Below are 26,778 nucleotides of genomic sequence, written 5' to 3'. Positions count from 1 at the left end.
CAATAAACCACAACCTTCATTTAACTGCACTTTCTGTTTATTATGAAAGATAAAGCCACAATACAGTTGCTTATCATAGTTTCTGTTTGTGTTTCTAGCTGCAGTGTTAGGGGCCTTTGCAGAAATACCAGAAGAAACATTCAGTGTCGACATTTAAAGGGCTCCGTAGGAGGGGTATCGTTATTCTGTATGATAGCTTATGCAGGCTTGGGCAAAAAAATTGCATTAAGCAACGTTTAAATTACTTAGTTAATCACAAAAAAAAACTTAACTGGACCTCACCACAAACTCACTTTGAAATAGCCTCTGCATTTGAACTACAACAATATATTTCTGTTTGCTTTCCACAATAGCCCCCTTGTATTCTTTGTATCAGTGCCTTCTGGACCTTGCCTCATTGATTTCACTTAGGTTCAGCTGGTACTGCAGCCATAGCTTCAGAGCTGAATTGAGTGCTTATTTTTGAACATCTCCAAGCTTCAACTTATTGATTATTTTGCAGGTAAGATAATATCGGTTTGGTTCACTTGACCTTGTCTCTTTTTATGTATTTTAAGCTTTGTAAGTTTTGTGCATTTGAGCTAGAATTACGTGGTCACTCTGGTTTGACAGAACAGCTAGATGTGAAGGTTTTCATCTTAGTGTGATCTTCTGGGTTCTATATAATTTGTTTCAAGGTACTTTTGTGCTGTGCTTTGTTCATTCTGCTTAAATTTAATTTTGCTCTATTTACTATTTACTGCTATTTACTTCAGGCATGAAGCTTTACCTGCCAGTGTGAAAAATCTATTTTACACAATTGGCCCACTTGCATAAGAAGTAATTGATTAACCAAGACATGTTTGCTGTCCAAATTTGGCTTCTTTAATTTAACACTTGAAATGAGGTTGATGTAGCTAACAAACAACAGAAGTCAATAGTCATCCAATTTTTTTCTGTAAATACATCCCCAAAACTTCTTGCAAGCTACTTAAACCATATACTGGTCTTCAGTCTTCTCTGTACAGCTACGTGCAGAGGTCTGCTGTTTTAGACAAAAGGTGTTGTGTTGATTACTGTTGAATAGTTTGATATTACTTTGCCTGCAAGCAAATCGTACCAGAATAAATAATGCTCTGGTTTTGTTTGTAATTTCTTTTGTTTCTATTTAGAAATAACTGTAATCTTACATTTTTTAACTGAAAAAATATATTTTTAAATAAAAACAAAGGAAATCACAATATCATTTAAATTATTAAAGCATTTTAGTAACATAATATGAAAGGGAGTCAGATTCTTGTTGAAGCAAATACAAATACATTTTAGTGGCTGTGGGGGATTCATCTGAATTTGCTTTGACTCCCCCACAGCCACTAAAAAATGGTTGTCTGTCTTAAAGTTCTTCAACAAGTCTATGTTACCTTAATGAAGATGTCTCTCCGGTTTGAGTGGGTTGAGAGATGTTTGAGGTGTGTATCCACAGAGCAAATGTTGGTGGCTATTGACATTCAGCACTCTAGTAGAGTTAAGCCAGATTTCCTAAAAGAATGCAGGCAACGTGTGGTACTCTTAATAAAGTACCATTGCTGAAAAAAAGACATGTTGAAAAGGTTACAGTTTGCCAAAGAATACACTGACTGGCCTAAAAAGAAGTATCGCAACATTTTATGGACAGATGAGAGCAAAATTCTTCTTATTGGGTCTAAAGGCCACAGACTGTGAGATGACCGATAAACACTGAATTTAAGCCACAGTACATTGTGAAGACTGTAAAACATGGAGGTGCAAGCATAACGGTTTGGGACATTTCTCATACTTTGGAGTCAGGCCCATTTATCACATTACCAGATACCATGGACCAGTTTGAATATATTAGAACACTGGAAGAGGTTGTGTTGCCTTATCCTGAAGAAGAAATGCCCTTGAAATGGGTGTTTCAGCAGGACAATGACCCCAAGCACACCAGCAAGTGGGCAAAATTCTGGTTCCAGACCAACAAGATTGATGTTATGAAGCGGTTAGCCTAATCCCCAGACCTCATTCTGACTTTTGGAATGACATCAAAAATGTTGTTTTTGATGCAAAACCCAAGAATGCAGAAGAACTGTGGAATGTAGTCCAGTCAGCTTAGGCTGGAATATCTGTTGTCAGATGTTAGTTGACTCCATGCCACACAGATGTAAAGCAGTTATCAGAAAGAAAGGTTATACAACTAAATATTACTTCAGTGATTAACAGAAAAGCTAAATCTGTAAACAACTTTCAGTTTATACTGTAAATGTTTGCATTTGTAAATGAAAATGCAGACACTGCTATTTTTTTAAGTCTGTTTTCTTTTTTCTTAATTTTCAGTTTAAAAATTGATATTTTGTTCATGTTTTCATTTGGAATTGAATGTGCAGTGCTCCCAGTGCCTTTGTATATATGGAAATAAATGCTATTATGAGGATTGAGCCTTTTTTCAGTTGTTTTAAACACACTGCAATTATTTTGCACATAATGTCACTGTGAGGTTAGTGTCAGTCTGATTTCAGGAAATCGCGGCTAGTGGAGAATAGAATGTCCCACAGGGAAGGTTTGAGAACAGATTCTATCTATTTTACCCTGAATGGGGCACCATTTCGGATCCTGGGAGGCTCTATCCATTACTTTCGGGTGCCCAGGCCATACTGGAGAGATAGGCTGTTGAAACTGAAGGCTTGTGGCCTAAACACCCTCACTACGTAAGAACCTACTTCAGCTAGGCTCATAATTCTACATTAAACTGTCATCAAAGCATTAGTACAACAAATTTGATCAAATTTGTCTGCCAGGTATGTGCCATGGAATCTACATGAACCAGAGAAGGGAGTGTATTGCTTCAGTGAGCAGCTGGATCTGGAGTAAGGATCATCTCTTAACATATGTGAAAATGTCAAATAGAATGTGTGATGAAACAGTGTTTACTGATAAGTGATCATAAGTTCATATGAAGCCATTTTAGAGTGTTGTGTATCAAAGACACAATGCAAAGCACATATTACTTCTATACATACATTAAAATAGCCGCAGGGAGAGTCCTTTAAAATATGGATAAATCTTACATAAATCATTATTCTCTGTACATATGAGTAGTATTTTTCTTATTCTCTACACTATTAATTTCTGCAGGGCATACATTCATCTTGCTGCAGAACTAGGCCTGTGGGTGATTCTTCGTCCAGGACCATACATATGTGCTGAATTGGACTTAGGTGGCCTTCCCAGGTTGGGATGCATCAAGCTATTATGTTAAAGTATTTTGTTTTGGTTTTTTTTTGGTTAGGCCAGAAACATTTTTGTCAATAATATGTGACCATACATGTACAACAATTTTGGAAAATACCTGGAAAATAACAGAAGCGCTAAAAAAAATGATCAAAAAAAGAAAAATTAAGCCACTGAGATTGCATAATTTAGCATACTGTTAGCTGCTAAAGCGCAGTCTGATTGTCCATTTTTACCTGTTGAAGTTTGGAATGCTGCAGGGTCATGTGGGAACAAATACACGAATGCTGAAACATCCAGTAGAATAAGGCTATGTTAACACACGGCAACTTTGTAATAATTGCAATGTTTAACCCTCACTTCTAGTATATTACTAGACCTTGTGGTCAAAGGATTATTGGTTGAAGAATGGTTTGTGTGTATGTGTGTCAGGGTGTGACTGTCAGGGACAGTTAGAGGTTGTATTGTTTAATGTTTTTATGTTAAAGATGTGAGCAGTTGTGCATCGTTTTCAGATAGAAATTGTCCTGAAAGTTAAACTGGAAAATGATTTCCTAAAATGATTTATCATATGCATATGTTTTCGAAAGGGTAAATTTGCATAACTGCACTCTAAGGGAAAAAACATTGCCTTTTAGGGTACAAATGGAGACACTGGGGTGGTGCCCTCAAGAGGGTACATAAGTCACTCTGGATGGATAAATTTACAGTCTTATACCATACCTTTGTGGTAATGTGGAATCCTGGAAAAGCTGCCTTTGTTGTGTATTTAATGTGGTCTATGCCACTATTGTACCATCCAACCAAATCAGTGCAGATGCAATCATTTCAGTCCACATAGAAATGAAGCAAGTAGGATTTACATACCTTCCATTCAGCAAAATTAACAAAACACCAATATTGTAACACTACACTGCACTTCTGCTTGCACATAGGATAACAAAATACATTGAAACATTTGAATGCAATTGTGGCCAACAGTATAGCATACATTGTATGTATGTTTGCAGTGTATGGCAACTAACAATGTCAGATGCATTAAGGCTTTGTACATTCAGTTTAGTCTCATTTGAACCAAACACACTTTCCTTCTGTTACAACAGTTGGCTGCTGAGGGATAAAAATATGAAACTGCGAACAACTTACTTAGGATTCACAACAGCAGTTAATTCCTACTTTGACAAACTCATACCAAGAGTTGCACATCTTCAGGTAAAATATTGATTTTATTGTCCATTTTTATTTCATTATAAACAGTACAGAGACAACATACCAAATGTTGAAACTCAGAAATTGTAATGTTTTTTGAAAATTTGGAATTTGATGCGAACAAAAAAGTTGGGATGGGGGCAAGACAAAGCTGGTAAATTTGTGTAAAAACACCTGAAACACCTGGTGAGTAATTGGTTACAGGTCGGTAACATTTTTGGGTATTAAAAAAGCATCCCAGAGAGGCTAGTCTTTCTGAAGTAAAGATGAAGAGGGGTTCACCACTCTGTGAAAGACTGTGCAGGCAAATAGTGCAACAATTTAAGAATAAAGTTTCTCAACGTAAATTAGCAAAGAACTTCTGCATTTCATCATCTATGGTACATAATAACACTAAAAGATTCTTAATGTTTTACAGAGCTTTGGTATATCTCAGCATCTTGATTTTCCTACTCATAACAAGGGTCACACCTTGGACATTGTTTGCTCTCTGGGTAAAACCCCTTTTAATGTGAAAGGCATTGATCTGTGTGTATCTGACCATAAAGCTGTGTTCTTTGATTTTTCACTATCATGCCAACAGCGAGGGCAGCGTCAATCACGCCAGTTTACATTCCGGAGCCTTAAAAATATCAGTCCTCCTGCTGTTATGAAGATGCTCAGTCAGAGTCCGGTACTTGATTGTTTAGATCCTGATTTGCTAGTGACCCATTATGACGAAACACTGTCACATATTTTAAATCACCTGGCACCTCTAAGAACACGCTTGGTTACATTTTCTCAGCCTGCTCCCTGGTATACTGCTGAGCTGCGCAAGCTGAAAGCTGTTGGTCGTCAGCTTGAATGTCTTGCAAACTGAACTGGCCTGACTGTGCATGCCCTTGCTTACAGTGATCATGTTTTGTTTTATAAGGAAAAACTACAGGAAGCTAAAACACTACATTATTCTAATGTTATTCATGGTGCCCACGGTAACCCTAGACCTCTCTTTTCAACGGTCAATAAATTATTGAGCCCTGTGAAACGTTTCCCTATGGTTCCCTCGGCTGAACTCTGCTCTCGGTTCATGAACTTTTTCAATCATAAAATACATACAATTTACTCTCAGTTTCAGCCTACGGCAGCTACCCCAAACATTCCACAACTATTTTCTCAGTTCAGCAGCAGCTATGTTTCTACTTTCAATACTGTAAACCAACAGTATGTTTCACAGATTATTAATTCCTCAAGTGCAACTACATGTCAATTAGACCCCTTGCCAACACAGCAGGTGAAAGCCTGTTCTCCATTTATCTGTCCTCTTATTACCAGGGTTATTAATGCTTCACTTAGCTCAGGAATGGTCCCAGCTTCTCTGAAACTGGCAGCTATTACTTCAGTTCTCAAGAAGCCTAGCTTAGATCCTGAGAATCTCGCAAATTATAGGCTTATCTCTAATCTCCCATGCCTTGCTAAACTGTTGGAGCGTACAGTAGCTGCTCAGGTAACAGAACATATTGTATCATGTGATCTGTTTGAGGTCTTTCAATCAGGAATTAGGAGGAATCACAGCACAGAAACTGCTCTTGTTAGGGTTCTCAATGATTTGCTGATGTCAGTTGACCAAGGACTGCTGTGTCTGCTTGTCCTATTGGACCTTATTGTAGCATTTGATATAGTGTGTCATAGCCTTTTACTAACTCGTCTCAAAAATATATTTGGCATAACTGGTACTGCATTAGCTTGGTTCCAATCATATCTTTCTGGTAGGCAGCAGTTTGTTTCAATGGGAAGTTTTCGATCTGACACATGCTCCTTGTCACATGGTGTCCCCCAGGGTTCTCTTCTTATTTTGTACATCCTTCCTCTTAGTAACATCATTAGACATCATAGGCTGCAGTTTCACTGTTTTGCTGATGATGTCCAGATATACATTTGTACAAAGCCTTCTCACAGCTTGCCACCTAGTGCCTTGCTGAATTGCTGACGTGAGGGCTTGGCTGGTGGAGAACTTCCTGAGCCTGAATAATAAAAAATCCGAAGCCATCAAAATTGCTTCTCCTGCAACAGTCAGGAGGCTTAGTGACACTACTGTCTGTATCCCTGGTTTTGTTGTCTCTACCTCAAGTGAGAAATCTTGGAGTAATTTTTGATTCTACATTATCATTTGAATCACACATTAACATGACATGTAGGACAGCCTTCTACCATCTTAAAAATATTTCTAGGATTCACCCTTTTCTCTCTTTCACTGCTGCTGAGACCATAGTCCATGCATTTATAACTTCCAGGCTTGACTACTGCAATGCTCTGCTGTCTGGCCTTCCTGCTTGGGCTTTGAGCAGGCTGCAATATGTGCAGAACTCTGCTGCTAGGGTGCTGACCCATACACCATCTTGGGAGCATATTACTCCAGTCCTTAGTCGTCTCCACTGGCTTCCAGTGAAGTACCGTATACAGTACAAATTACTTGTGTTGGTGTTTAAATCCTTGCATGACCTTGCCTCATCTTACCTAAGAAGTCTACTTCTAGCCTCCACTTGCTTGAGGTCCCACATTTTAAGCTAAGCACCATTGGAAATAGAACATTTTGTGTCGTGGGTCCAAAGCTGTGTAATGGTCTTCCTGATGAACTGTGAGCTTGTTCATCTGTTGATGTTTTTAAATCCTGACTCAAAACTCATCTTTTTAAACTAGCATATGGTTGATATTATGTGTTTGTGTTTATGGTTATGTATGTGTCTATTTATGTATGTATATGATCTTACTTTTTATCTACCTTTTTTCTTCTTTTATTATCTATTGTACAGTGTCCTTGGGTCTCTTGAAAGGTGTTTCTTTTAAATGAAAATTTATTATTATTATTATTATTAAGATTCAGAAAGTCTGAAGAAATCTCGGTATGCAAGGGACAAGGCCAAAAAACAGCATTTACTTGGCATGATCTTTGGGCCCTCAGGCAGCACATTACTACAGACATGATTCTGTAGTCAAAATCACTGCATGGGCTTAGGAACACTTCTGAACACCAGCGTTTATGAGAACAGTTAATCACTGCATCCACAAATGCAAGTTAAACCTTTAAAATGCAAAGAAGAAGCTATATATAAATGGGATTCAGAATAGGCACTACCTTCTCTGGGCCTCAGCTCATTTAAAGGTGGACAGGACTGAATGGAAGTGGAAAAGTGTCCTGTGCTCCAACAAATAAAAATTTGAAATTCTTTTTGGGAATCATGAACACTGTGCCCTTTGGGCTAAAGACCACTCAGCTTGTTATCTGTGCACAGTTCAAAAGCCAGTATTCATGATGATATAGGGGTGCATTAGTGCACATGGCATGCATGATGTGCACATCTGTGAAGGTACCATTAATGCTGAACAATATATACATGTTTTGGTAACATATGCTGCCATCCAGGTGATGTCTGTTTCAGGAAAGGCCTGGCATTTCAGCTAGACAGTGCCAAACTACATTCTGCAGCTATTATGACAGCATTGCTCCATATTAAAAGAGTCCAGGCACTACCTGGACTACCATCACCTGCCTGCAGTCCAGGCCTGCCACCCACTGAAAACATTTGACACATTATGAAATGAAAAATACAACAAAGAATACCCCGAACTTTTGAGCAGCTGAAATACTATATCAAACAACAATGGGAAAACATTTCACTTTCTTAGTTATAGCAGTCGGTCTCCTCAGTTCCCAAACACTTACAGAGTGTTGTTAAAAGAAGAGGTGATGAAACACAGTGGTAAACATGTCCCCATCACAACTTTTTTGGAATGTGTTTTTGCAACAAATTCAAAATGGGCATTTGTCAAAAAAGAATAAAATTTCTCATTTTCAACATTTAACATGTCTTTGTAGCATTTGCTTTAAAATATGGTTTACACGATTTTCATATCATTGCATTCTACTTATTATTTACATTCTACACAGCATCCCAATTTTTTTGGAAATGGGGTTTGTATGTATATATATATATATATATATATATATATATATATATATATGTGTGTGTGTGTGAGTGTGTGTGTGTGTGTGTGTGTGTGTATTCTGTTGCTGACAATGTCACCCTTTTCTGCAGTTTAAAAGAGGAGGCCCTATCATTGCAGTACAAGTAGAGAATGAGTATGGCTCCTATGCAAAAGATGAACAATACCTGATGTTTGTGAAGGAGGTACAGAACAGAATACAGAAGTTGGGTGCAACTGCTTCTGTTTAAGTGAACATTGAGTGACATTTAAGTTGTTTAAATATTGAGTGTCCAAACAATGTTACAAATAATGAGTGTTAACTTAAACTTCAAAAATATTACCACTCATTTTCTCTTATTCTGATACAAATTTACTATTCATTTGTTGTTTTTTCTGTTTGCTGATATTGCTGATGTATTATTGCTTCTGACATTTTTATTTTTCTTCTGGCAGGTCTTAGAAGAAGGCGTTCCCCCGCACTTTCTATGGGTCAACTGATTTGGAGTGATAGGTCTTCGTTGTTTATGAATGAACAAAGCTGTACCACTTTTGAGTTTGTAGATGCTGGTGCTAACTTGCTTAACAGTGTCCTCCAAGCCTAACTAGTCGAGCCATTTTAGTAATGGAACTAAAGTGCTTACATATCTAAAGTTAGTTTACTGTATTAATGTGAAAACAATGATTTGGAGCAGTGCATTCTGTAAATTGGTGTGCTGAAATACTAAGCCTGTTTCAGTGACACAGAATAGCTACAAGAAAAGACTGACATAATAGCCTTCTTAACACCCATAATGTATAAGGTCAACCATGACCCCTCAACTGTATTCCCTTTTGTACTGATTAAATATTACCATCTATAAACTCATATCTTATGGCTGCTCGTAGCTGGCAGTAATCAGTGGTATTTTGTACTCTTCACTGGGTTCATTCTAGTAATTTCCCGTGAGCCACAGCAATCAGATTCAACAATAGCCTGACTCAGCAAACCTGATGAGCTTATGGAGAGCTTGTTAATCAGTTGATGAGCTGCACCAGATGTTACAAGACTAGGAATAGTTGAAAGTGTACAGAGCTGTAGATCGCCAGAAGCAGGGTTAATACACACTGATTTAATCAGCTGCAAAGATGGCTTAGTTTGTCCTTTGGGAGACACTGCTAGGCTAGTTAGCATTAGAATCTGCAAGCTCGAAAGGTGGTATAGCTTCGTTCAAAAGCTAAGTTCACCTAATATACCAATATAGACCAATAGAACATGCAGGTGAGCACCTACTTGTAAAACTCACCTTCTGTTAAAAAGTGCCAAAACCCAAAGGCAAAAAAAACATTTCAGAAGTAAAAGAGCAATTCCTGAAGCACATATCAGCAAATAGAAAAAACTTATAGCAAAAGTTGGCAAGATGAGTAATGAATTTATATCTTTTGTAAAAATTTAATTTAACTCCCATTATTTGAATTTTCAACATATTTTGATACTTAATGTTTTATTTGAATGTTTTGCCACAAAATTAACTATATAATTCAAATACATTTTTAATTATTTATCTATCACCAAAAAAAAAAAAACATTTAACACACACTTAGAAAGTGCGTGATATGACATTGTCTTTTTTAGGCTCTACTGTCCAGAGGAATCACAGAACTTCTGCTGACTTGTGACAACCGCGAGGGTTTAAAATGTGGAGGCGTTGAGGGAGGTAAACAGTGACAGCAAAAGTAAATTAAGTTGCATTCATTTTCTATTATCACAGTGTGGTTTCTTGTTGCATTCTCTGCTGTACCACAGTTGCTCATTTGAGACCATCATGTAGAAATTTTTTTTTTCCTTAAACACTTTACATTTTTGACCTCTTTTCCTTTTACAGTCCTTCAGACCATCAACCTTCAGAAATTGACATATGGTGCCATACAGTACCTGGCTGACTTACAGGTAAGTAACAAAGTGCACCCTTTAGCATGCTTTTCTGAGACCTAAGCATACACACATACACACATCTCCTAAACCACTTCTCCTTCTGGGTCACGAGTGGTGCTGAAGCCTATCCCAGCTGTCATTAGGCAGAAGGCAGGACAGGTCACCAGTCCATCACAAGGCAGACAAACAGACATATACATTTACACACACTCACACCTAGGAGCAATTTACCAAGTCTAATTGGCATGACTGCATGTCTTTGGACTGTGGGAGGAAACCAGAGTACCTGGAGGAAACCCACGCAGACAAGGGGAGAACATGCAAACTCCACATAGAAAGAACCCTAGTCGCCTGGCCAGGGAATCGAACCCAGGATGCTACCCTTTGCACCACCCGAGACCAAAGCACTGCCATTAAAAAATCAATCATTAGCATAATTACACAGTGATTCAGAAGACTTCATAATATATTTTAGTTTTACAAAGTATGCATTTTTTAAATAAGTAAACAAGAATGTCATTTTTGGAATTAAACCTCACTGAATTCATTTTTAAAAATGATGATATAATAAAATCTAAGACGCAATTTTAGTTGGATGTTATCACCCTGTTAATGCACCTGTATGTTTCTGGATGTGAACTATTCGTGTTACAGCCCCAAAAGCCATTGTTGGTGATGGAGTATTGGTGTGGCTGGTTTGATGTCTGGGGAGAGCCTCATCATGTATTCTCAGCACAAGGTAAGGTACATATACTGCAAAGTATGCATATTAAAGAAAAAGTCTGGCAAAAATAAATAAATAAATTTCCACTTACCCCAAATTTAATCCATTGGCTAAGACATGTTTAACATCCAAATTTTGTTTCCTTAGTATAGAAGTGGAGCAGTGAGGTTAATCTTGCCAACAAACATGCAAACTTGATAGTCACCCAGGTAGCTTAAAAAAATGCTTTTAAATACTTTTCAACCCACTCATGCTGCATTTAGATTGTGCAGTCTTGATGTGGTTTAAGACATAGTATGACTTACTGTGAACTATAAAAGTCAACCAAACTGTGGGCAGCCACTTCAGAGAACATCTGATCTAGAATCAGTATTTATGACAATGACCATCAAAAATGCTGAGAATTTTGCTTTGTGAATATCAACCCTGGTGGTGTTTGAAATGACAGTTTTGTTTTATTCATTTTATAGCTCACAATAAGTCATACTGTGCTGAAAAGATTTAGGTGCTGTATTCAAAATATGTGGGTATCTATTGAGTTCTAGTGTTTGTAAGCAACATTAGCCTTAGCTGCAGTTAAAGCAAAACTTGGGCTCCTAGCATTTCTTGGCTAACTGGATTATTCTCTAAAAGATGACTGGATAAATTTGTCCTATGAGGATGTTTGATTTTGCCTGCCAGATTTTCATATTTTGATATGACCTCAATTATGTGTGAATCACATTGTTTACTACATCAGATGGACATTCAAACTAAACTGACGTTATTCAAGAGATATAAAGAATAGAACAATAATACATGTAATCATTTACTTTTAAAAAACACTTCAGAGTTATCTCTGTCTTTCAACCACTTTTTGCCTCAGATATGACTGCAGTGTTGAAAGAACTTCTTGATCGTGGTGTCTCCATCAACCTATACATGTTTCATGGAGGAACCAGCTTTGGCTTCATGAACGGTGCAGTTGACCTTGGCTCCTACAAATCACAGATCAACAGCTATGGTACAGAGGTTGAATATTTCTCAGTTGGTGGGTTATCTGCTAGGGACTTCATGCAATTGAACAGTCACAGCTCAAAAATAAATATATGACTAATGTAATATAACCACAGGTTTGGCTTACATGCTTATTGTATAATTAGGCTGTAACAATATAAATTAATTATTTGGAAAGTCAAAATAAATAAAGTAAAAATAGTTAGAAATTAATTTGATACAATGAGTAATTCCATCCATTTTCCAAGCCACTTCTCTGTCAGGGTTGTGGGGGGGTGCTGGAGCCTATCCCAGCAGTCATTGGGTGGAAGGCATGATACACCCTGAACAGGTCACCAGTCCATTGCAGGGCAGACACAGACAGTCACTCAAACATTCACACCCAGGGACAATTTAGTGTATCCAATTGGCCTGACTGCATGTCTTTTGACTGTGGGAGGAAACCCACGCAGACACGGGGAGAACATGCAAACCTGGTTACCCAGCCGGGGAATCAAACCCAGGCCCTCCTCGCTGTGAGGCAACAGCACTACCCACTGCACCACTGTGCCGCTGGCACAATGAGTAATTATTTAAGAAAAATGCTTATGAGAAAGATATGAGAAAGAATATGAGTAAGAGCTGAACTTGGCACATGCACCTGGAAAGTTGGTGCGCATGCTGTTTGGCAACTACACATTAACCTTGTGGTGAGCAGTAAGCTTAACCTCTTAACTTGCATGAGCATGAATGGCTGGCATTTACATAACAGAAGCCACCACGTACATGAACAAAATAACTTTAGCAGCTTTAGTAATGCTAAAGCTAATAATAAGGACTGCGCAACCTAAATACTTTCAGTGTGAGCTTTGAACAGTAGTTTCAAAAACAAAATGTTTCTTGTCAAAACTTACCCTTAAGACATTTGATTATTTTTTCAAAATATACTCAACACATTAGAAAATATCAGTTTAAACATTTTTTTTTTCTAAAATTTTTGTTTGTAGTTAAATAGCACACAGTCAATATTTCTTATCACCTACTTGGTAATTTGGGAAAGAGGGTTCATTATTATAATCTTCTCCCAGTATTTTGCACTTTAACATAAATTTAAATGCAATTAAGTCAAAGAGCAGCAACTGCCCTTTTGATCTTATTATTGTTGCATAAAGGCCAGTGCACATATTTGGTAAATTGTATCAGCCATTTTTTAAGGCCAAAATACAGTTTGCGATGGTCCAAAAAGTTAGCAAATCTACTGCATGCATCCAAAAATTTGTACACGTCTACTAATCCAACACTTCTTCTGATATCAAGGGTAATATTTTGTCAAGAGTCAAGTCAAGAGGTTTTTTATTATCATTCCATCTATGTACGAGTACACAGTGCAGTGAAATTATGTTCCTCCAGGAACAACACAGTGCAACAAGGAACAGAAAGTACACAGTGCGAACAGGCAGACATTCCATGCAAACAAAAAATTTGATAGATAAATAAGATAAAAATATAAATATATTAATATTTATAATATAAATATATATATAATATAAAGAAGATAAAAATATAATAAATACGATAAACTAAACAGACATTAGACAGTGCAGCACCAACACAGCACACAGGTGAAGCATCCTCTAAAGCCTCTAGTGTCTTTAAGGCTTACTACTAAATGTTGGAACATTAATGTGAGGATTTGACTGCAATCAGTCACTAGATCATTAGTATGGTCAGGTGCCGGTTTTGAAAAATTAGTATTGGATCATAGATGTCACTCTGGAGAGCAACGTTGCAATGCCAACCCAACGTTGGGGGTCTATATACCCTTCTTGAAGTTTGGCACTGTACTTAGCACTGGACATGGTGATCTTAGACTCATTTGCAGCTGCCTCATTCCATTGGCAGTGCTTCTCTGTGGAGATTATGTGGCAAATCGTGACTAATAGAGCTAGGCCTTCAAATTGATCCATATGTCAAAAAAAAACAAAAAAAAAAAACAAAAACAAAATAACACCTTACAATAACTTCTGCAAATGCTTCTATGGATTTTCTAATAGTATGCTACTGCTAAGATAATAGTGGTGCACGTAAAAATTTCTGGGCAATCAAGATGGATGTTTTAATTTTGTAAAAGACACTACATGTATTATTTGAAACATGTCTTGTCATAGAGTTGCTCCTATTGTTTTAGAGTTCAAATGACTGACTGAAACCAGGTTAGGCTATCATAGTCACAGACACTGACACATTTACAACTTCCAAAAGACCTAGAGTAGGCGTCATCAAGTAGCAGACTGCAGATCCAGCAAGTATTTTATAAGGCTGAACCATTTAGGGATATTTTTAGGGACATACATGAACCAGTGCAGCTTCTTTAAGAGTCCTGTGTTACAGTTTATCCAATCATATACATTTATGCAAATTATTAACTCAAAGGCAGATAATCAGAACAGATATTCGCCATGAAGCTGGATATAAGGTCAGAAAGAAAATGATTTGACATAATTTCAATTTACTATGTCTGGTCTGAGTAATGAATGCTTAGAAGGCCCTGAGCTTTCCCCTCTGGGAATTTTACAAGGTGTGTATGTGCAACTGAATACCTTGTGTCAGAAATAAGGTGCACCTATCTGATTTCACTAATTAGAAGTAGCGTCTGGACATCTTGGGGAATTTAGCATATTTCTGTCTCCCTCTGGAAGCCCACAGGTGTTAAACAGTTATGCTTTAAGAGAAGCAATACCGCACCAGCGTTTTTCTCTTTTCTAGATTATGACGCTCCATTATCTGAAAGTGGGGACTACACCAACAAATATCATCTCTTGAAGAACCTGTTGAGATCCTTCCAAAGTAAGTTGTTGTTTAGCTCCTTGAAGTTTCTTATTCTGTTTCTTGGCTGTTCAGCTAAATCTCTCTTATACATCTCTTTCCTCTCTCCTTTTTAGACGAAGAGTTACCACACCTTCCTGCAGTCCAAGGCAAACGGGTGTATGAGCCTGTGGTCCTTTCTGAGCATATTTCCTTGTGGGAAAGTCTTCAGTGTGTAGACAGGGTAAGAAATCTTGAAACCATGAATGCTGTTTTTCTTTTAAACAGCATTCAACAGATCCTTTTTTTGGGTGCAGGCCACAACTTATTTTCAAAGACAAAAATGAAAGCCATTAATAGATATTTGCCCGGTGATTTGTTTCCAGCCATTCAGTTCAGATGACCCAGTGAACATGGAGGACCTGCCTGTCAATCATAATAGCGGCCAGTCATATGGATACACACTTTATGAGACCACCATATACAGAGGTGGGGCCCTTAATTCAAGGAACCATGTTCGTGACCGAGCTCTAGTACGTATGCATCTGTGTAACCCTAGGGTTACTTAATATGTTTTCTTAAAACTGAGAACATGCGCAGAGAAAAAAATTAACAGATGAAATTATTCCTTTAGAAAGATTCTGTGTAACTTTGTAATTTGATTTACAGGTGTTTATTGACAAACACTTCTCTGGTGTTTTGGATTACAGGACACAGGAAATAGTATTGCCCCAAAGTGAGGTAAATAAAAATGTGAATAGGTTTTTGACAACAAAGTTTTCAAAATCAAAGAAGAAACATTAATTTTAATGAGTGTAACATTGGTGTAACATTGGATGGTAGTTTATCATTTGAGTCCTACATCAGTAATACCTGTAATACCGCATTGTATTAGTTGAGTCATATCCACAATAAGAGACATGTTAACCCTGCAAGATCCTGAGAAATTAGTTAATGTATATGTAACTACTAGAAGAGACCAGAAGTTCTCAGACTTTTATTATGGATTCAATTGTGTGCCAAAAGTTTCAAATGAAATAACAAAATCCACAAACAAAATCTAAGGAAAATCTAAAAATCAGATACGTATAATGACAATTAAATTACAATCATGAGCTGATCAAGTGTGTTGGATCAGGAAATAGTTGAATCTTTGTTGCTGTTGGCCTGTGCAAATAACGTAGCCCTGGCTAACCATAAATATTATGGGGTTTATGAAGGGTTTTCTTACCTGTTTCAGACTCTCTATCACTGAAACATGCTTCTTATTTCAGCATGCAAGTTTACAGAATGTACTGCTCCAAATTACTGTCTTCACAATAGTACAGTAAACTAACTTTAGATAGTTAAGCAGTTTAGTTCCATTACCAGTATAGCTCAGCTAGTTAGTAATCCAAACCCTGGAGGACAACATTAGTGTTTGCAAACTTGAAAGGTGGTACAGCTTTATTCATTCATAAACAAAGTTTATGTTAGCTGATGACCATAATAACAGCTATACATTTTTATAGGTCGACACAGGACCCATTAACATATTATGTTTAATAATTTAAAAAGAAGATATGCAGGTACAACACTGCACTCATAACAAGACTTTATATATTCTGCCATGCTAGGGGCCATCCACACTGAGTGGCTACGGGTTCAGAAGACCTGTCACTCCAAATCAGTGGACCAACAGAAAGTGCAGGTGAATGCCCTTTTCCAAGACCTGTCCCTTGTGAAAAAGTGGCAAAAGTCAGAAGGAAAAGAATGTTTCCAGAAGCAAAAAACATATCAGCAAAATCACTAAACATGTTACGTAGTGACAGAATCCCAGACACTTGTGGATGAGAGAGAGTATGGTTTAACTAGATGTGCATTTCCTGAAGGAACTGCAAGAATGCTTGAAAAGAGCTGCAAGTGTGTGTGTGTGTGTGTGTTTCTGTGTGTTTCTGTGTAGGTGAACAACAACTCCTTAGGTATGTGTCTGTTTGTATATGTCTGTGTGGTGAGTGTGTGAGAGGGAGAGATGTATGTTTGGGAGGGAGTCATTCAAATTAACTATCACTCTGTTATTATGCAGCTCTTAGTGGAGAAGCCGTGTTTAAGTCCTATTTGCACCCTCTGAACAAACAGTCATAACTCGAGAAATGTTTACTCTATCGCTTAACCGGATAGATGGTGTGAGATAAGAAAATGTCTGAGTTATGACAAGTTAAATACAGAGAAAATCTTGAAATAAGCAAATTCTGATTTTAAGAAATTTACATGGGAGTGAATGGGGCAGTTTTCTGTGCCTAGTGCCAAACAAATGCTCATAACTCTAAAGCTAATCGATAAAATTTGATATTTTGAGGTTTTGAGAAGTTTCTCTACCATTTAAAACTGAAATAAAGTTTCTAGGTGAAAGTTAGAGGATTTTAAAGCAGATTCCCTGCATGGCAGCTGTGTCTATGAGACTGAGTAGCCTGCTGTGACATCATCGATGTCAGATAGAATATGAAGTTCTGAACATTCTGCCATTCATTCTGGTTTTTAATTTTTAAACTTCATTTAATTAAAAACCAGAGGTGGACGAAGAAAACAAACATGTACTTGAGTTAAAGTAGAGATACCTAAGGTAAAATATTACTCCAGTAAAAGTAGACTTACTCAACTTGAGTAAAAGTACAGAAGCATTTGCCTTCAAATGTACTTAAATGTTGAAAGTAAAAGTACTAAAAGATTAATTATGGCTCTAATGTCCTGTTATCATTTTTGTAACAAGACTCGCTTCATGAACTCATTTTAGGTGTAAATACTCCATTGTCTCTCTTGGTAAACCAGTCTTTTAATAGAATGTCATTAATTAGTGACGCTGATATCTATTAAAATGATCATAAGCACAAAACACTGAAGGCAAACAGTTTCCATCCGGTAGAACAGAGTGGCTCTGAAATCAATTTTACAAACAAGCAAAGTTTCAGTTTAAGATTACTTTGTAAATTAGTTGAATAAAAACTTGCTTTAAACACAGGTTCTCAAATAAATTTTCCTTTACTACATTGATCTGTAGGTCTCTGTTCATAAACATAAACTAACTAATTTACTATAAAATGAAAGTGTTTGTATGAATTCAGAAAAAAAGAAACATGCCAGTCACAACTGCATATGTGTACGTATTTCTATATTGTGGTCTATTTACACAAAGTTAGATTAGTTCCATCATTTAGGAGGACATATGTACTCCCAAATTTTTACCCTGCTGCACTGACACTGAACCGTGTGCTTGCACTGGGATGGTATGACCAACAGGTCAAAACAAGCTCAGAACAAAGTGACCACTGTGCCCTGATTGGTGTTCTTGCTTTGCACTTCTTTTGTTTTGACATGTTATGTTTTTATACACACAAAAACCAAAAGGAACAACAGATTTCTCAAAGTGTAGTGGAGTAAAAAGTAAGACATTTGACTTTGAAATGTAGTGGAGTGAAAGTAAAAAGTTGCCCAAAATGGAAATACTTAAGTAAAAGTACAGATACATAAAAAAATTACTTAAGTACAGTAACGAATTACATTTACTTAGTTACTGTCCACCACTGTTAAAAACTACCAATCCGATCGACTCCAAAAATACATAGCACAAGTCACAGCGCCGAGACCTTCGGAACGCAGTTTGAATGGAGTCTGTACATTAAGCGGTTCGGGCTGTATTAATCGCAGAAAAGTGTGGAAGAAGAATAAGAAGCATGAGAGATAACAATAGAGTGCTTATTCAAGCACTCAAATAATAATCCAAGCAGCCAAAGCCAAAATGGACAAAACACAAAGAATAGTCAGAGTTCAGGCAAAATGCCAAAACACATGTAAAAACAACCAGCAGAAGTACCAAAAGCGAAAGGCAAAAAACATAATCAAAACACAAAGCAAAAAGGTCATAAACACAGTCAAAACAAATAATCATACAGAGAGACCACTCAGTAGTTTCAGAGGAAACAGTACCTCGCACTGAATGTTTCTCAAGCCCAGGCTTTTGTACTCTGAGCTAAAACGAGACACAGGTGTAGACAGTTAAAATTCTGGAGATTGTGAGCGCTAATAGGAGCGCAAGCTGGAGTCCAGAGTCACATGATCTCCCAGCGCGTTCTGGGAGTTGGAGTTCGTATCCGATTGAGGAGTCAAATGTATGACAAAACAGAAAAATATTTAAGCAAAAACTGGCAAAATGAGTAATAAATTTATATCAGAATGAGACTAAATGACTAGTAATCCTTTTGAAAAAATAAGTTTGGTTTAACTCTCATTATTTGTATTTGCAACATATTTATGACATTTTGACAATTTTTTTATTTTACGGCCCCTTTGTAAACAGGACAAATTGTTGAGATAGATCAATCCTCAGATCATTAATTGTACAGTCAAAGCCAGAACTTCAGGATATGCCTTCATCACAGTATTTATTCTGTTTTCAATTCCTGCTTCTAACCCTAAGCCTTGTGGGTTTTTACCTTTAGTTTTGCCTTCAGAAAGTGCAATGCATGCTCGAGTGGACTGAGGTCAAGTGATTGGCTTGGCCATTGCAGAACATTCTACTTCTTTGTCTTAAAAAAGTCTTGGATTGCTTTTGGAGGATGCTTTGTGTCATGGTCCATCTGCACTGTGAAGTGCTGTCCAATGAGTTTTTAAGTAATCGGTTGAATCTGAAAAGATAGTCCTACACACTTCTGAATTTGTCCTGCTGCTTTTGTCAGCAAATACAATACAGTAAATACAAGGGAACTAGTTTCTTTTGGATCTTTAGCTCATCTGTCCAAAAGATGTTCCAGAACAGAATTTTTTTATATTTTTAGGCAAACTTTAGTCAGAGTCTAGTGATATTGTAATACATTTACTTCTACTCAAGTATATTAGTGGGTGAAGGAATCCACTTTTTACTCAGTTCCACTGTATTTAATTTACATTTTGTTTACATTGTGTTTAATTTGATTCTGTTCTGTTGTTGACAACATCTGTATTGCTTTGGGATCGGTCACAAGGTACTTTTACTGTCATTATTTTAATCAAGTATTAATACTTTACTTTAGTATTGATTTAGGCTACTCTACCCACTTTTGACCCTAATCTGGTCTTCCTGTATTTGAGGTTTACCAGTGGTGTACATCTTATAGTAAACCCTTAGTGTTTGCTCTGGTGAAATATTCTCTTAATTGTTGACCATAAAACAGATATCCTTTAATTCTGGCAGACTGTTGTGAAGTAGTTTTTCTTCACGAGGGTAAGAATTCTTTTGTCATTGACCACAGTTGATTTCCATGGCGCCCTGGGCATTTTGTAGTTTCTGAGCACACCAAACCATTTTTTCTGTTTAAGAAAGTACAAAATAGCTGATTGGCCACCCTTAATTTTACCTATCTCTCTAATGGGTTTGTTTTGGCCAATGATGGCTTGCTACACCTGCAGCTCTTTGTACTTTATATTGAGATGTAACAACAGATTCAACAGATTCCAAAGGCAACAGCCTTGAAATAAAAATGACGGAATGATTCAAATTCGAGATTTTACATAGAACCAGTTCACTTATTATCTAGCATAGTTTTGTATAGTCATATGAATTAAATAGACTTTTTTTGCATGTTTTATTAAATAGAAAATTATGCAACTTACCATGGCCTAGATGAGTTGGAATAGAACAATCAATAGTTATTTGTTAAATGTTTATCATAGAGCTCTGACTGAAATGTAAAAATGTAATGTCATGCAAATGTAAATGTATATTTAGAGCTGTTGGGGAAAAAATCTAACATGTTCAGTCTAATCAGCTGTTTCTTGTCTGAATAAGCCATTCATTTCATCACTGTGCACAGAGGGAGAGAATTCTGAGTCTTCTTGTGGAGAACTGTGGGAGAGTTAACTATGGTCCTGCCCTGGATAAACAGCGGAAAGGTACTAAGAACTAACCCTATTTAATGTAATGCCAGCTCTTTCCATGAAGGTATGGCAATTTCAGGATTTCACTGTTGTACAATATCTCTGCATTTAAATTCCAAAAAATATGTGATTAAACGGGTAGGATCAAATGTACCCACACAGGCCTTGTTGGCGACATCACTCTCAACCACATCCCTCTAAAGAAGTTCACCATGTACTCATTGGACATGACCCACAATTTCATAAACAGGTTAGTCATGCTGATTATATTGTATGGCATGAAAGAGGTTTATTCTAGCTCTCCATATATACTGCTTGTATTCATAAAATGAGGCAAATCTGATATTTCAATGCAAATTATTTTAAAGTAAAATGATTCAAAGAACAAATAAATTCCTATTTTTAAACGTTTCCTAAAACATGTCAATTATTGTCACCTCTTGAAATTTCTTTTAAAAATCTAAAATTTGACATACATTTTCATTCATATTTTTATTTTGGAATTTTCAAACATTTCTATTTTATGTACTATTTTGCTACTGATATGGGTTCATAATACTCTTGTGTCTGCCAGACCCATTTTAAATACAGTAACAGATTTTTGAATAGCAAGAACTTTACTGTATATAACAGGTTGCAGTCACTGAAATGGAAGTCTACAAATCAAAATCCCCTCTACCCTGCATTCTTCAGAGGTAGTCTGGTAGTGGAAGGTCAGCCCAGAGATACCTTTATCAAGCTGCCGGTGAGTTGTGAGTTATAAGTTCAAAAGTGCAACAATGTCCCCAATGTGTTATGGCAAATTTGAAATCAAAAAGATTTTCTTTTCAAACTTTGAAAAGTTCTGCTTTTCATTTATTGCTAGGGGTGGCGCAAAGGAGTGGTCATTGTGAATGGGCAAAATCTTGGACGCCACTGGTCTGTGGGTCCTCAGGATACCCTCTATCTCCCTGGTCCATGGTTGAAGAGTGGAGATAACCAGGTGAAAAAAATCCCTTTATTTCTTACTTAAGAATATGTTTTCAATACATAGAGAGTTACACAAAAATAATTCTATAATAATTCTAATTCTATCTTATAAAACTGTTGAATTCTGCTGGCAAGAGTTTGTTTCTTGAAGAAAAACAGGAGTGGAGACTTGAGGAAAAAGTTTAATGAGCGCATGTCTTCCTACCAAGCGAGTCTGCCTAGCTTAGATATTCATCACTCTTATAGTCACTCCGCTAAAACACACCCACTACTTGTCTCTTTGTCTCAATGACCCCAAAAGGCCCCCCTACTTGATGGCCGACTGCCTTGACCTTTGTAATTGAAATAGAGGTGTTGAGGTCTGCCTAGGAATTTACAGTCTCCCCAGGAATTTACAGTCTCCCCTGTTGCTAGATTTGGAGGTATAGATAACCAGATGTCAAGATAGGCTAACCATTGGGGGTCGTTATATGACAAAGGACCGCTCTCCACAGCCTCCACACATCACGCAAGAAAAGACATACAAAATGCAAATAAGATTAATCCAACTGGCAAGTTAAAAACAGAAGGGAGTTAATAAAAGCAAATAAAGTAAAATAATATTTAACAAAACAAAGTATAAGCTACCCATTTTTTTGCTCTGCCATATTCACATATACTATCGCAAGCGTTCTTCATTTTAATCCACACTCTAGAATATATTTGTGAAATATGTATCAAAAATATGCTGATCCCTAATGTCCTTTTTATGTCCATTTGTTTGTTAGCTTATTGTGTTCGAGGAGCACAGAGCTGAAGGCAAAGTCCATTTTGCAGAGAATCCACAACATGGCAAGATAACTGATGTGTCCAGACAACTATTTTGTACTCTCCTCTAAAAAGGAATTTTTCTTTTATTTAATTTCTTCTTACATTCTCAATTCTAGATTGTAATCTGCACAGGCAAAGTCTCCTAGACTGTGCCCCAGATTGTTTTCTTTTTCCTGAAGAGGGGCTATAATTCATGTACCATTCTATTCCCATGCAAACAATACAATTTAACTACATTAGCATTATTAGCATGTTTAGTGACTAGCCACTGGACTCTAAAATGTGTCTTAAATGCATAACTAACACAATGTTATACAACTAAAATATGTGGATTTCATGTTTTGATGTTTCTTGAATGTCACAGGGCCACAATGTTTGGAAAGCTTTTTGTCACCCTGAAATGTATTTCTCCATTACATACAATGATATTGTAGTTTGTAATTCAATTCAATTCAAGTTTATTTGTATGGCGCTTTTTACAACGATGTTGTCACAAAGCAGCTTTACAGAAGTTTGAAAACATACAGTTATAACATATATCCCCCAGTGAGCAAGCCAGAGGCAACGGTGGCAAGGAAAAACTCCCTCAGACTGGCGGAAGAAAACTTAGGAGGAACCTAGACTCACAAGGGGAGACCCATCCTCCTCTGATCAAACAGTGTTTACAATTTAATAAGCTAAATTACAAATAAAAGCTAAAAGGATCTCTGTTTGAATTCTGAATGGTAAAGCTTTAGAAACTGCACTGGTAGAGGCAGTTTCTGACTGAGTCTTTATGAAAAGTGGGAGTGAGCTGAAACAGTCCCATCCTATCTCAATGCTGGTACATCTGGATGGCACAGTGATGTAATTGAGGGTGTTGCAGTTGGCACAAATGAACAGGAGAGTGCACACATTATCTCAGGAAGAGTAAAAACACAAAATTATTTCTGCTCAGGAGTATGACTGTAGGAAATATGAAAAAAAGTTTTTTCCAGATTTTTTTTTTTATATTGTAGTTTGTAAAGATATATAGTAATTCTATCCAAATAATGCAATCCATACACCTGGCAGGAAGAACATAGGCGTTAAAGATGCACCAGAGGGGATGTTCATCTACATTTATTTGTACAAAAAACAAAACAACACCTGGCCAGTGACCGTAGAGTACACCTACTCTTCAAATTACATTTCTAAACAAAGTCGTTCAGTGCTTTGCTATGAAATGTGCCATTCTAGAACAATTTGCTGACAGAACTGTTCATAGAGGTGGCTATGGAACCAGACACCTGAAGCAGCCTAAGCCTCTAAAAGATTAATCAAAATAAAATTATTATATGAATATGTTGCCTGATACACATTACAGGGCAAAACAGCGCTCCCAAAAAATCTTTTTTTTCTGATTCACCACTATTCTGCCACTACCAACATTACCAACACAAACTCAGATGACGTGTAAATCCACTTATCATTTTTGATAGAAAATAAAATTATTAGCATTAACAGGTTCCAGTTACTGCCATTGTAAAGATAATCAGAGCAAGTTTCTCTACAGTGCACTATTTCACATCAAAACGGTGAGGAAGACTCTCCAGACTGATTAGAATCCATAATCCCGTTTAATCCAAAAACACAAAAACCAGAGTCAGAGTCAAAAGTACAGAAAAGGGTCAAGGCAATCCAAAACCATAAACAATGAGGAGAAAAGGCTTGGTATGTAGGTAAACTGCAGAGGTGGACGAAGTACAGAAATCATATACTTAAGTTAAATTAGAGATACCCAAGGTAATATATTACTGCAGTAAAGGTAGAAGTCCTTACTCTAGACCTCAACTTGAGTAAAAGTACAAAACTATTTGCCTTCAAATGTACTTAAGTATTGAAAGTAAAAGTAATACAAGAGTAATTATGGCTCTGATGTCCTGTTATCATTTTTATAACAAGACTCAATTCATGAATTCATTTTAGGTGAAAATCCTTATTAATGACTTATAAAGACATTAATTAGCGATGCGGACGTCTATTAAAATGATCGTAAGCACAAAACACTGAGGTAAACAGTTTCCATCAGGGACAACTGAGTGGCTCTCTTTTTACACACAAGCAAAGTTTCAGTTTAAGATTACTTTGTAAATTAGTTACAAGTTGAATAAAAACTTGCTTTAAACTCAGGATCACAAATAAGTTTTCCTTTACTATATTGATCTGTAGGTCTCTGCTCATAAACATAAAATAACTGAAACTAATTTATTATAAAATGAAAGTGTTTGTATGAATTCAGAAAAAAAGAAACATGCCAGTCATGACTGCATATGCATATGTGGACATATTTCTATACTGTGGTCTATTTAAACAAAGTTAGGTTAGTTCCATCATTTAGGTAGATGTACGTGCTCCCAAAATTTTACGCTGCTGCACTGTAGAAACCACGTGCTTGCACTGGGTTGGTATGACCAACAGGTCAAAACAAGCTCAGAAAAAGTGACCCCTGTGCCCTGATTGGTGTTCTGGCTTTGTGCTTCTTTTGTTTTGACATGTTATGTTTTTATACACACAGAAACCAAAAGGAACGACAGATTTCTCAAAATGTAGTGGAGTAAAAAGTCAGATATTGGACTCTGAAATGTAATGGAGTGAAAGTAAAAAGTCGCCCCAAATGGAAATACTTAAGTAAAGTATAGATACATGAAAAAACTACTTAAGTACAGTAATGAATTACATTTACTTAGTTACTGTCCACCACTGGTAAACTGGAAATACTTCCCACTGAGTTAGTGTACTGAAGGTCCTTAAATAGTCAGGTGAAATGAGCTGCAGATGAGGGGTCAGGGTGCAATGAGGGAGTATGTTAGTATTTGGGTGAGGCGAAGATGGGCATTACACCTGACAAAAAGAATTTGACTTTGTTTACATCTCAGCAATTTAACCATGGTTTGTAAGATATGCTTTGGTTGCATTTAATGTTTTTTTCTTAGTAAGAAATTACCACTGTGACACATCCATACACTGTAAAAATGTTTGTAAATTAACAGTAAGATATCTGTATTTAATAAAGGACATAGTCTTGTTATTCCTGATTCATGGGAAACGTTCATTTTATCGGCATAGCTTTGCCGCCCATATTGCTTCACTCCTCTGGGTTAAGTCAGCGGTTAGAGTGGTAAAGTTCAGTTACGATGTGAAAATATGAAACGTGGTAATCAGCAAAATGTTCAGGCTTTTTTCTGCGTAATTAACCTTAAAATGTAACTTTTGCTGGCTTTTAATAGCCATTAAGCTACTCGCCACTACTTCATTAATGACCAAAGGCCAGAGTACCCCGTCAGAAAAAAACATGAACGAAAACCAACATTCTCATGATTAGAGTTGGCATTAAAAAACTGGCAAGTTAAGTAATCCATAATTAACTCACTCAAAACAGGCACGTACAAACAGATCCTGTGAGTAAAGCAGTGGCTCTGGACTACTGGGCTCGGCTAACTAGCCGTACATCACAGCACCACCATCGGTCATCAGAACCTGAGAAAAGTGACAGGGGAATGTCGATTCGAAGACTCACATAGTCTATCATTTTGTTTCACTGGTTGTGCCGTTGGGTGGTCGATTCTAAGCGTAATGAGCCGCTTTAGCTAAACGCTATACGACAATAGCTGTAATGCTTGCTTGAGTACGGACTCTTTCCGGGATTTTGTGGTCGTAGGTGGATGTAAGTAAACAGCTCCTGTTACAGACGTATTACAACTAATTATTGTATTATTTGTGAAGTGTTATTCCCGCTAATCCGAAGCGCTGTAAAGACCATTGTGGATTTTTACATCTTTAGTAGAATACTTTTGAGCATTAATATTTGTAGTAGTATACTTTTGAGTATTAATGTTTGTAGTAGCATACTTTTAACTATTAATATCAGAAGGCATTAACTCGCGCTTAGCATTAAAGAGTTATGACATTCATATGGCAGGGTAGGCTACAACAGGCAGTTTGTGACAAACATACAGAGATGTACGCAACAGGAAACTGGCCAAGGCCATAAACTGAAGTAGGTCTGCGCTTAACCGTTAGAACATGAGGTTTTCGTTAGAACATGAGGTTTTCACATCCATATATGGTAAACCATATGTCCATTGCACCCACTAACAGGAACATGTACACATTTAGGTTTAGCTTATACACACACACATATTCAGCTTCAGGGTATAAAAGGAGTCAGAACACATTGGGAGGTCAGAGCTTACCTGGGAGATACATGATGCATGTTCTCTGTTTGTAACCTCTCCAGAATTCTGTAATAAAACTTTGTTTGTTTCACTTCAGTCTG

At 36.9% G+C, this 26,778-nt stretch overlaps 1 protein-coding gene across 6 annotated transcripts; it reads left to right on the top strand.

The window, feature by feature from the left end:
* Positions 1-420: 420 nt before the first annotated feature.
* On the top strand, positions 421-23,206 carry glb1l2 (galactosidase beta 1 like 2). 6 transcript variants are annotated; one of them, XM_037539793.1, is made up of 19 exons: positions 421-502; positions 2,497-2,702; positions 2,793-2,861; positions 3,130-3,225; positions 4,329-4,437; positions 8,508-8,600; positions 10,010-10,091; positions 10,260-10,324; positions 10,964-11,048; positions 11,899-12,063; positions 14,775-14,855; positions 14,951-15,057; positions 15,200-15,346; positions 15,483-15,554; positions 20,639-20,717; positions 20,865-20,952; positions 21,336-21,447; positions 21,568-21,684; positions 22,439-23,206. In XM_037539793.1, the coding sequence occupies exons 2-19, from the start codon at positions 2,539-2,541 to the stop codon at positions 22,547-22,549; spliced, it is 1,842 nt and encodes a 613-aa protein (XP_037395690.1). In that variant the 5' UTR covers positions 421-502; positions 2,497-2,538; the 3' UTR covers positions 22,550-23,206. The 6 variants fall into 6 exon arrangements, with proteins under 6 accessions (XP_037395690.1, XP_037395692.1, XP_037395693.1 ...); XM_037539796.1 differs by having other exon boundaries at positions 492-502; positions 2,503-2,702; positions 11,899-12,036; XM_037539795.1 differs by lacking the exon at positions 2,497-2,702.
* The last annotated feature ends 3,572 nt before the right edge of the window (positions 23,207-26,778 follow it).

Source organism: Pygocentrus nattereri, chromosome 7, assembly GCF_015220715.1.
Source record: "Pygocentrus nattereri isolate fPygNat1 chromosome 7, fPygNat1.pri, whole genome shotgun sequence".
Taxonomy (NCBI): domain Eukaryota; kingdom Metazoa; phylum Chordata; class Actinopteri; order Characiformes; family Serrasalmidae; genus Pygocentrus; species Pygocentrus nattereri.
Note: the sequence above shows the minus strand (reverse complement) of the source record. Positions and strands in the feature narration are given on the sequence as shown.